This window comes from Athene noctua, chromosome 13, assembly GCF_965140245.1.
Source record: "Athene noctua chromosome 13, bAthNoc1.hap1.1, whole genome shotgun sequence".
NCBI classification, from domain to species: Eukaryota; Metazoa; Chordata; class Aves; order Strigiformes; family Strigidae; genus Athene; species Athene noctua.
The window spans coordinates 320,381-333,009 of record NC_134049.1 but is presented as its reverse complement, the minus strand read 5'-3'; the positions used below and the strand labels follow the sequence as shown (position 1 = coordinate 333,009).

The following is a 12,629-nucleotide window of genomic DNA, read 5'->3' as shown; positions in this document are numbered from 1 at the left end:
TAGTGTAGGAAAATGTGTGGCTGGGAGGAGATAGCACAGGACTTCTGACAACTGTGCAGAGCTGAGAATGGCTTAATCTTATCCCAAAGCAATTATCCCATCACCGGTGTGAGACTCCACAGAATGGAGTGCAACCACTGAAGAAAGGAGCATTAGTTAAATATTGTTAAGTATTCCTGACAGAAAATGGGTGGCTCCTTCTCAGGGTTGTTTAGTCCTCCACAGGGAATCTGAAACCAAAGCCTCTCTGCTCTTTTGTCAATCTTCTCCATCAATCTGACGCTATTAGTATCAGAAAATACTATTTTATAATAGCAATTTATTTCAATACATCAGATATCACTCACAAAGTAAAAAAGGTACCCTCAGTTTGAATTTCTCTCCGGAGAAAGGGACCTTTAAAATCCTGCTGGATTTAGAGTTAACATTCATTACAAGTTTTCACTGTTTTTTCTGGGAAACAGCACAGTAACTCAGAAGTGTGAAGGTCTGCAGTGCAGTGATTAAGGCTGTGGAAAACCAGGCAGGTGGCTTTGGCAGCCAGGTGAAGAGCAAGCAAGTTACACACCTGTCACTAAGAAACAGCTTCTTCCAATAGTTTGCATAGCAATACATCACACAAAGAGGGTGCTGGTATCACCAAATCTATATAAGTATTACTTCAACATTTCAGAGTAACTCCAAAAGTAAATTAATTATAGCACATAAGGAATTCAAAGAACATTCAGCTCAGGGGGAAAAAAAAAAAAAAAAAAAGCCTCCTCCTTCTGTCAGAGAAAATTAGGTCTATTTGCCTTCATCACTATTTTCTGATCCGAATTACCTAGCAATCAACTAGCTTTCCACTTTCACATGCTCCTCCCTTTTCCTCTCCCAGCTGGGCTGCCTGATAGCTGACTTTATAAACCTGAAAGCAGGGAGCAGGCCTACCTTTTTGACCCTCACTTTTCATCTTGTTACTGAAGACTGTGACTCCCTCTACAGACTGTGAGTAACTTTTTACACAGAAAACAAATAGCTTAGCTATGCTGCTAGAGGTGTTCTTGACTGTTAGGTATGAAATTATGATTCTAACCTGCTTGAGGCAGGTGCTAAAAGATGAGCTGTATCACTACCTGTTGTTCTAAAAATCTGCCTACAAGCTGTGCACTCCATAATCTCCTTTCAAATTCTGAAATCTTTCCCTTAACTTGGAAAAGGGTGTATGAAACTACAAACTTACGTAACTACTATTCAAAAAAGCAATAATAAATCCATAAAACCAGATTAAGAGCATAACCTCCTTCCCTACCATCAGGCAAATCTAGAGCCTCAGCAAGGTTCTGAATGAGATGTCTAAGAAAAGCCCAAGACCTACAGTAAATATTATTCAGTCAGTAGTCCCACTTTTGCTGATTTGGCAATGAGTCTGACTTAACAATGCTGTTAGGATGTCCTGTGTCACTCCTTACCAGATGAATTATAAAGCTAAATTATTTATTGTTGCTAAACAAACAAGAACATTTCAGTTCTCATTCAGTGTCATTCTCAGTCCTCTGAACAAATTTCAAGTTGGGCATTTGCACTTTAAATTGCAACTCCTTTAGTAATTTAAATTGTTATATAATACTAATTGCTGTTAATACATGTCAGTGGTGCTGATTATTGTGTCTTTACTGTGTCTAAGTGTAGGGATACAAGCTTACCTCAAGATATACTGTGGATGAGTTTCTTAAAAATACTGTTTAGATAGCAATGCAAGAATCCAGTTATCCTGTCTCTGTTTACATTTAAAATGTATTTCATTTTTTACCTATTTAGTTAAAATCTAATATTGCATGAAAAATAGTACAAATAAGAACTTAAACTTATAAAACTTCAAGGCTGCAATACAGAGTAAAGCTAAATCCATTCTGGATAAGCTCATGAAGAATGCTCCGGCAATTATTTTCTTCCATTGCAGAGGTTTGAGAGACTTCAGAATCAGCCAGAAATGAATTCTCTTAGAGGTGTGGAAAAAAAACTATAGGGACAATAAACAGGAGCTTTGAAAACACACAAGAGAAAGCACGTTGGAGCTAATACAGTTTTTGCTTTGAGCCTGATGTCTGAAAACTGCTTGGGGTTGGTTTTGGTGTGTTGGGGTTGTTTGTTTTGTTTTTTTTTTTGGGGGGGGGTGTTCCCCAAAAATACATAGTAATACATGTACTAAATCAAGATTTCACTCTAGTTTTACTACTTGAAGACTGTTACATTTTTACAAGTGCTGACTCTTGTCGCTGAGACAAGATTATCTCAGATTTGAGAGAAGCAGTAACTGTTAACAGCCTCTGCAGCCAGAGCATTGTATTACTACTAAGCCACTTCAATACAGAGTTAAGGGATCCCTTGACTAAGGCCCATACTAACATGGTAACAGGGAAGAGTCCTCTTGCCCCCACAGGGTTTTTTAAGGTTTGGTTTTGGAGGAATACTGGGACAGTTTGATAGCTTGCAATTCTGAACCTACTTTTAGCATACATAAACCCCAATGTTTTTTACAACAAAATAAAATCAGTAAGCTAAGTCACTAGACATAAGATAACATACATATTTGCCCTGAACAAAGCACATTTTGTGTCGCTTCAGTAGGTTCTGTGGCTCTCTTATTTACACGTGAGAGGAGTGTAACAGCTTTCCCTGACTTGGCAGGCAGCTCTCCCTTAGCTGACACAATGGGACTGTGCCTTTGGAAGGCTACTGGCCCGGTTCAAGTGCCTGGCTGCAAGCTGTTCGAGGTTTGCACAGCACACAGTCCAAACTCGGAGCACTAAAAAGACAGGTTCCACTCTCATCTTTAACCTAGATCTACTGCAACCTTCATTATAAAGATGTATGAGAAATAAACTACATCTTTTGAAAATGCTACTGTGAGCAGACACACCTTGCAGACCTTTCCCTAGTCTTGAAATGGTTGTGAAGAATTCTGCAGAAATGTGAAATCTGCTGTTTTTAAGTACTGGAAAATGTCTGTGAGAAGATTTCTGGCTATGATAATGGGAATGTTTTATAAGCATATATTAAAAACCCCTTAGAGTAGCTATCAGTACCCAGCACTGAAGTGTAGACTTGTTAAAATAGTAATTTATTTCAATACTTAAAGTACACTTGTTGCCCTGGACTGGTATTTTTTGGTACTAAATTATGTAGCTACCAGCTCCGATAAACTGCAATAAGAAATGCAGAGGTATCCAGGCGTTGTTCACTGACCTTCAAAGGAATAAAATGACATAGGCAAGAATCTACCGGTCTCATGGGCAGTTTCTTCCTGGTTCTGCTCACCTAACTGGGCTTCTCAGCATTGTGTGGACACCTTGAATATTTCCTGCCACCTGGGATTGGTCTGACATTCAGTCAGCAGAAATGATGTGAAATCCAACTAGAAATAAAGGTTTTAGTAGCTCACCAAAGAGAGAACACCCCTTCAGGAAGCAGTGGACATGTATGAGGTGTACTTTTGTAAGTAAGTATTATTTCTGGGATACAAGCTTGAGCCAAAACTTACTAGAACCTACTTGGGTATGGTGAATATATGCTTCACAGAATACATACCAGATAGGTGGGACCCAGTGTAAGTGAAACACTTTAACAACTAGTCAGAAAACTTTTGTGTGCTGGCTGTAAACATAAACATCTATTGCTATAACATGCTTACTAGGGCTGGGAGTGAAAGGTTTCAGCTTTCTTTGTTGACAAGATTCAATTCATACAGCTTAAGAAATTCACCCTTCATCAATCAACTTATTTTCTCCCACCATCCTACACAAATTTCTCTGTCAATAGAAAGATATTTTCAAGGTACTGACCTCAGAGAAACAGACAGAATTCTTTCCACTTCCATCCTTCGCTTTAAGACTTCCTTCACTTGTCCTTTCTCTGGACCCTGCTTTATCTTTTCACGCCCAATCAAGTATATGCACTTTGGAGTGAGGACAAGATCTCGCTTCACGCTCTGCAACACAAAATTGTTTGAAAACACAGCTCTGCAGAGATCAATGCACTAATGTTGTGATGCTGTTCCAAAGAGACAGAATGTACTATGATTTGGTGCAATGCTGTTAGTCTTTGGTTCAAGTGAAAAAATACTAGTGATTAATAACATGAGCTCAGTCAGTCCTGCACAGGACAGGAATGCAGCTTTGTTCCCCATTTCCTAACCACTGTAGCTTTCTGCCCATCAAGTCCCATACAGCCTTCATCCTGGAACAATAGGTTTGACGGGGCAAAGTTCTGATCCACAAGGGTCTAACTGCTTCCCTACGTGTCCTTTAAGTCAAAGACACTTTTTTCAAGCTGGTATCCTAGATGGTATGACATTAACATGGGGGAGTTTCTGTTAAAGTATGGTAAAGACATCTGTAACTGCCTAGGAGAACTAATCATTTGTGGATGTTGCTTTTAAACCTACCTTAAACCGTCTATCATATTTAGTTACAGTGTCTGCAAAATCAATCTTCTCCCGTTTGCCCACAAACTGGCGTAGCTCTGGATGGTCCTCCATGCCTATATAATCTCCCACAAAATTCCTGTTAATGCTGTTCCGTCTTCTCTCTTTCTTATTCAGCAATAGATCTGATGCTTAAAAAAATAAACATGGATTAACAGTATTTACAAACTTTTCTACACTCACGATCTGAAAGCACTGTTTCAGGCAGAACTTTTTGGGAAGAAAGGGTAATCAAATTGTTTATAATATGGAAAAACAGTGAAGCACTACTGCTATATAGAAGGATCCATCTGATCATTAAATCCATTCCTAATGAAATACACTGATGGGGAGCTCAGCAGTTCTGATGAATCAGGAGTACCTCTGGAACTAAGGGATTTCTCACTCATTGCTGGAGGTGAAAGATTAACTCTTCCAAATCCAGAACATTGTTTATTCACATAACCCAGGTCACACATGCAATTAAGCATTACAGTCCTTTGATCTGTAGCCTCTAGAGACCATCCAGGTCTTGTACAGCTGTGGGAAGTTTTTCCTTTTTCACTTTCCCTGAAACATCTCTGATCTCTGTCCTACTCAGTCTGGCTTTTTGCGAGCAAATCACTGGGCAGAGCAGCCAACCTCCTCAGGGGTCCAACAATTTGCAGTCATTCCTTGACAGTCATCTGCAATGCAATGGTTTGCTCTATAGAGAGGGAGATTCTCCCTCATCTCTTGTGGCACTCCTGTTCCTGGAACCATGTGTAACACATCTGTCTACAGAAGTTATGACCTACCTTCTTCTCTCATCTGTACATACTTCTTCCTGGCCACGTACTTCCTCCATGCCTTCTGGATGGCCCTGGCATACCCATCATACTTCCTCTCTCTCATCTCTTCTAACAAAAATAGCTGTACAAAGAGACAGTAAGGTGGGTCAGGCATTTGATGTCAACAGATCAAGAAAAGCGCTGTTCTACTTTCAATGGCCTTCCAGTGCATTTGACTCTAGATCCAAGCTGGTTCACAACTATGGGATCTGAGATCACAATGTCAAGGTAACCATTTCTGGAAGAAATCTCTGATGCTTGAGTGGTTCTGGCTCATACCAGTCTCCCCATTAATACTGATAGCCAATGATGAAGGAAGAGGAGTATGGATTCTCCCTGAAATATGCTACTGGTGCAAACTCAAAGTTGCCCACTGGGCATCCATCCAACCTCCATCTCCATGTTCTCCAAAATTCATATTTCTCTTGTCAGAATGTTACCATGTCAATGGGAATCTGTGCTCTGTGTAACATAATGCACTGTCGTCACGTGCAACTTTATTTTCTGTCTGAATTTCACACTCTCGTGTCCACTGGCCTCTATTCTTTCCCCGCAGGGAAGTTTGTTGGCCAGCTGCAGGATTTACAACTCTGATCTTGTATTTCAGTATGATGTAGTAAGATTTTAAAGTCTAAAATGTTGTCGGAATTCAAGAGGAAATGCTGATTTATCAAAACAGAAATGGAAGGTGAATCGCTTTTTTTGATAATTTCCCAGGTCTCACTAAAATACAGGCAAATTTAATGCATTAGAACTTCATAATTATTGTAGGATACAGCACATTTTACTATATAGCCTTTCATATACTTTAAGTTTAGTTACATGTTTTCTTGCCTCATCAGAAGCACAAGCATTTGGCTAACAATTACAGTACTAAATCACTCCACTGACATGACTGTTGCTTACTATTTCCCTCCCTGGTGTTACATATTCATAAGGACTCTTCTAGCTCTCAAAAGATATAAAATTAGTAAAAACAGGTATATCAAGAAGCAAACCTGGATTTTTAGGATCCTTTTTTAAATTTGCTGCCCTAAACCAGGCAAATCTAGAAGAATACTGTTGTTCATATTGATCTTAAAAAGGAAACTTGGTCTAATGCAAACCATTTCCACAGAACCTCACTTGCTCTTGTACAGAGGTATTTATTTGGGTGTTTGATGGAAATGTAAATAATGAAGCCTCCTTTCTGCCACCCGTAAAACCTTATTTCACAGTTGACAACTCTCCCTCTACAACAAACTTAGTTTTAAATAAAATCTCTTCACAAAAATACACAAGCACTAGATAGGCTTTCAGCACACAGGTACAAATACTCTCGATGCAAAAACTTCCTCACCTTCAGCAGGGGCATGACCAAGCCCTTGTGCAATCTAGGTTACAGTAACAATACTGATGTCGTGTCTCATGAATGCTCACCGTTTATTTCTCTAACAATAATGCTAACTGCAAAATCTCATTGTAAAGTAGTCTGTCACCTGCAATCGAAGGTCACAATTAAGGAAGTTTGAAAACTCTGAGTTAAAATATGGTTCATAAGTTAAAAACACTGCATAAATTCTATCCTAAAATACGTATTACAAAGCCTCACCTCAAACTCCCAAGCAAATCAAGTCTCCTTCATCTGATTAACCACAACAGGTTTCTTTGGTCTTTCTTTGGTGGTAGAAAGAAAAGTTGTCATATACCATCTGAAATATTATTTTTCTCAAAAGTAATCTAACCCTAGCCAATACTTTAGTAATGTCTTTGATACTAAGAGATATAAATCATGCTTTAGAATATTCAGCTCATAGAAAATTTTTTTACTTAAATGAAAAAAGGCCCAGACTATTTTTAGTTCTTATTTAAAAATTGATTTTGTGGCTTTAAAAAAAAATATATATGCAGTAATTGAAAGCATGAATTTAAAATAAAATCAAAATGCAACCCAAAAAGTTTTACTATTTCCAGTCAACCTCATGTTGTCTTAACCTGCAGAACTGCCCTTCAGTAGAATTCACAGATATGCCATTAAATGGCATATACATTACCAAATGCATTACAAAAATGCATTAGAATGGGAAGATGCATCCACTGGAAAACAATTTCTTCCTCTGGGAAACAACCTAGTAGCATATGATATTGGGGTACAGAAGATTAACGTTTTGGCTGCTTCAGAGCGAAGGGGAACTAGATCCATCGATCCTATGTGAGCACTTGGCTATTGAACAGAAGACAGACACCAGCAAATTACTTATTTCCTTGAAAAAAACAGGAGTAAGAACCACCCCATCTGTGAAGGAATGGCTGCTGAAAATGTGTGCTCTTATAAGAGGCAAACATACTAAGCTTAGGGTATTTCAGCAGCCAGGAAAGAAAAATAGTTCCTTATATGATTTATTTCATAAAACTGAAAAAAAACCCTTTAAAATGTTTGATTGATTTATCCATAAGGTAGCATAACATCAAGAAAACAGCCATCATACAAAAACTATTTTGGTTTCTTCCCTTAATTGTTTACCTCCCAAACTGAGGTTGTATTTGGCTTGCAGCTAACTGCAATGAATGGCATGCATGCAAAATAATTTCACAACGAAAACAAGAAAATCAGGTTTGCTACAGTATAAGATAATGAATACAGGACTGGAAGATGTTGCTTAAATTACTAATTGTGGTTCCTTATAATTACAAGCAACTAAGTTGCCTGTATTAAGCCAAATAGACACTTGACCAGAATGTGCACTCGCCACCACCCTATAATAAACTTGAGGTCATCAGCAAAGGACTAAGTCACAATTGTGATTTCACAAGAATAGATATCAAACACATCCACTAATGTCCAAGGCTATCTCACAGACTTTGTAAGATAAAACTTCCCAATAATCTTAAGAAATAAATCATGGCCTGTGCTACAGAGGAAGGCAGATAAAGCCCACACTTCCCCATAATGGCCCAGCTAAGGTGTTGCTTGCAATGACTAAGTAGGATTATTCCTAGACTCGAATTTCCTGCTCTGCCAACATGCACCCAAGTATTCTAACAACCTGCATCCTGAACACTGTGCTTTATCATATAAACATGCCTCTCATGCCACAAATGTAAAGTCCCATTGCTCCTTAACAGATGATATTATTTTACCCTATTAGTTTAGAGAAGTATCATCTTTTTCCCTTTAACAGATATCTTCCCAAGTGATTAGGCACAAATCAGTGCAACACAAATAGTTCAGTCTACTGTTGCTCTACAGTGCAAAAACTATGTTTCTGGAAAAGAAAATGATAGCAATGGAAGTGTTCTGGTTTTATTTTGATATGTAACTTCAGGTAAAGCACCAAGAAACTACCTAATGCACAACTAGACAGTATGCTATACAGGCTAAGCCCAACAACTTCTGACAAATAAGGAATACCTGATGGTGAGTAGAGCAGAGTTTCTTCCTTGACAACCTTCCTGAATAGTGATGTAAGAAACTTTTTTCCATCAGATTTTGCGCAGTTTAGCAGCTACAGGATAAAAACAGCCTTAAGATGCCTCCTTAATGCTCTCTTTGAATGGGATTTCAAGTTGCAGTCTTTCTGGAGCACTGATCTACTCAATGATACGTAACATATCCTTACTGTAACTGGGGGCTATTCTGTTTTCATCACTAGCTCTGGTAGTGAGAAGAGGACCTATTTCCTTGGGCTAATGGTCACAGATATGCATTCATGCCATGATATTAGTTTCTTCATATGACATTCTCTTACAGAATGTTGCCATGTGCAACCTGACACCAAAGCATCTTCATATCCCACCTCCTTTTCCTGATGCATTTAATGCTCCTTGTGTTAGCATCAAATCCATGCAGGGTCCTTGTGTACTGTGACCATTATAAATGTGCCTAGAATTCCCATACAGCCCTGAGGCACCTGCCCACCCTGAATTTATATTCTTATGCCTCTCCCACCTTAGCAGGTATCGTGCTCTACTTCTGAGTGGGCAGGCCTTCTACCTCAGCAAAACAGTTTTCATATTTAAAGACAAGTGTTCTGTCACACTTACAGACTCTGGAGCCTTGATGAAGACTTTGGATTTCCCAAGCTGGTATTGGTCAGGATCCATGTTGACTGACTGAAGCAGGTGGAGAACTCCTTGTTTCTCCTCTCCTTTCCAGGAAGGCCAGGTTGCTTTCGTCAGAATGGCATACCTTAACCACCAAGGAGAAGACATCAGACAACAGCAGCAGAAAACCACTTGACTCTTAGTATTACCATGGCAGGAGGGTTGACAATTTTGGCAGGACTTACAGAAGCTTGGAGTGTGGGAAGATGCACAGTATTAAGATCCTACTTGTTTAGTAAGACCAAATAAGTGCAACAAGAGGGACAACAGTGCCCAGGAGTCTCCCATTTCCAGACACTAAGTTACTATTTGGTAACTATAGTGGTTAATGATAGAAAGCTCTGCTATGATCTCCTCAAGCCCAGGGAAAGGTTATTTACTAGTAATGACTTATGGTCCAGATTGAAGTACCTGCATACTTGGTATTCTAGATTCATTCCCAAGTCTGTGGCCAAATTCCCACTCAAGCTTTCTCTGAATGGCTTATTCTTACAAAGGCCTTTTCTGTTTCTAAGCAAGTGCCCAGCTGATGCTTCTAACCCACCTGTTCAGCAGTTGGTCTGCATTTAGCAGGGAGCCATTCTTGGCTTTATCCCAGAAAGCCTTTGGCTTGGCCTCTGGTACAAGAGGGAAGATGTAGTGATGTTAGTGCTACCTAGAGGAAACACTGGGAACTGACCACAAGAAGGATAAGGGAGGGAGCAGGAAAGTGCTATAATAATGTGCCTTTGGTAGGAAGAGCTGAGTAGTCTTCTGACTCATGGTATACTCTCTAAGCCTTGAAAATGTGGTGGATGCCAGGCTACAGCCCCTTTTAAACTGTCCACTTTTTCAGGCTTAACTTGGGCTTTTGGAACTGCCAGGCTGGAGTTACAAAGCTGCTTTGTTCCACTGCCCATCAGGGAGCACTGATGGGCTTTAGCTGCCTTGGCATGTCTGTGGTAACTTCGCTAGCAGCAGTTATTTGGACTCCTTTGACAATGAGACTGGAGAACAGCTAAATATGTTGTGACAAATCTCTTCCTCAAATCTTTCTTTTATGTTCTTTACTCTTGACAAATTTGTTTAATGCCTTAAGCATACTTGAGTTAGATAAACTAAATCATGCTTATTAGTAAAACTATTCAACTAATGAAAAAAGTGATGAAGCATGGATTTCAGTTTGCAATTCCCAAGTTGATCTTTGTTAAGAAGACTCAGGTAGCTCTGAAGAAAATGTTTTCAAAAATCACACAAGGGATTGTTAGAAAATTCATTAAGCAAATGTTCATTACTCATTCTTGTTGTATCTAAGTTGTACCCAGCCAGGAAGCAGAAACAGTGTCATGCAACTTAAATAACAATACCACACACAGAAAAACAGCAAACAGTTAAAAAGGAATGTAACACAAAAAAACCCAAACACCTCTGAATAGCAACTGTATGAAAAGAGAAAGCTAACATGAATAATTCAGTAGGATTCAGAAGGATCTGCTGATGTTACATTCATATCTATTATTAGTTAACAAATGCTCAGGTATGACATAGCTGTAAAAAAGGAGCTCTTATACCTTAAATATCTTAATTATTTAATTAAGATATTAATTAATTAATTGTATCTTAAATACAGAACTACATACATAATCTGTGTTTACAGACAGTGTGTAAACCTATTAAGTAATTTATCAGTATTATGGGATAAACAGATGCAACCTAGTAAGGAGTTGTAAGTTAAAGCAACTCCCAGCTTATTTAACAGCCTCTTCTGAAAGTTCACCATGCACTGCCAACAGTGCAGTTGTAGAGGTGGGTCTAAGCAAGTCTCAGTTTAAAAGGAGCTGATGTTAATAAAGCCGTTTGAAACTGCTACCTTCCACACATAGAATCTGACACTACATTTCACCATGTTACAAACTCTTTCCTGCATCATCTGAGCTGTAAAGCAGGACACAAGGAAAAACATGACTTAAGACCTTTTAATATAAGTAACACTTTCAGGTACAAAATAACAATAGATCTTAAATTCTCCTTTTTCATAACTCAGATTAACTTCACACATCTTACTGGTGTGACAAGTCAAGAGGGCAGAACAGATTCTTCTATAACATGTACCAATTAAGCATTTCACAATTTTATAACATGACCATTCTACCATTGTTCACTGCTGTTCAGAAATAGCACTTTCCTCTTCTGTACTTGTGTATGCTTCACATTAAACTGGTCACGTCACTATCCATGGATCCAGGCTTTTCAAGCTTGTGTAATCTGATCTTAGAGGATTTCTGCACAAATACTAGATGTGTTCTTAAAATGCTTCTAAAACAGTTTCAATCATGACTGCCCCCCCAATTATCTATTAAATTCACAGTATGCAGTTAGGCCCTATGTCTAAATAAGGGAATATGGAGTTCAGCTTTCAGACTGGTTATGCTTTGAAACACACAGGCCTTTTCAGTGACTGTGGCTTTTTGCATGCAAATGTAAATTTTGTACATAAAAGTCTATTCAGCCCAGAAATCTCCACTTATATGGAGCTGCCAAGGAATGCCCAATGAAAACAAGTGTACAAGCATGCATTTCCTGTCCATCCCATGCCTCAGCCCACTTTTACTCACACTGACTCAGGGTGTCAGAACAGAACTTGTTCTGGATGCTAGGGAACTGTGAATGCAAAGGTTGCAGGAAGAGTTTTACTCATAAAAAAATGCTCAATTTAACAAGTCTAACTTGAAACAAATAGATGAATTTCATAAATGATTGTTTCAGTTGTCTGTGGATCACCACATATGAAGTACAGAAATCTATTCACCTTCCAGAAGTACCATGCAGCTCTCCTTTGTGCATGAGGCCTCTGAGCTGATGCCTGCAGGCAGTTGGTGCTAATTGCTGTAAGGAGCCTCAGGCAAGAACGCGCCCAAGGACACAATTTTTGCAACTGTGATGGCAACATTCCAGACAGGGCAGATAAACCAGCAGACACCTGTGGAAACCCCTCAGGGAGTCTTCCCCAAACAATGTATTAACATATGCGTTAGATTCTCTGAAAATAGGTGTGTAGTTCTCAAGTTACATGATTATTCATTTTTTATTGTATATAATAAGTGTGCCCTTGTCTTTCAGCATTGATGTTAGGTGGAATGATCCCCCGTGCATCCAGTGCTGCAGTGAAAAACGCCTGCCTTCTAAAACTTCAAACTAGGTCTTAGAGGGTTCTTTTGAGACCAAATTTACAGTAACATGCAGACCTCTCAGGCAGATTTCTAGACCTGCACAGCCCTCACAACCAGTATTCC

General features: G+C 39.0%; 1 protein-coding gene across 2 annotated transcripts in view; it reads right to left on the bottom strand.

Annotated features, from left to right (window-relative positions):
* The window catches only part of MYO1E (myosin IE), a 91,060-nt gene that overhangs the window by 13,814 nt on the left and 64,617 nt on the right, over positions 1-12,629 (bottom strand). For both annotated transcript variants that reach the window (XR_012634451.1, XM_074916639.1), the window contains exons 19-22: positions 9,298-9,442; positions 5,242-5,356; positions 4,427-4,596; positions 3,825-3,970 (exon numbers count right to left, since the gene is read on the bottom strand). Coding sequence is in view for 1 of the 2 variants with exons in the window: in XM_074916639.1 (XP_074772740.1) it covers positions 3,825-3,970; positions 4,427-4,596; positions 5,242-5,356; positions 9,298-9,442 (576 nt within the window). In the remaining variant the exon portion in view is untranslated. The remainder of the gene's footprint in view (positions 1-3,824; positions 3,971-4,426; positions 4,597-5,241; positions 5,357-9,297; positions 9,443-12,629) is intronic.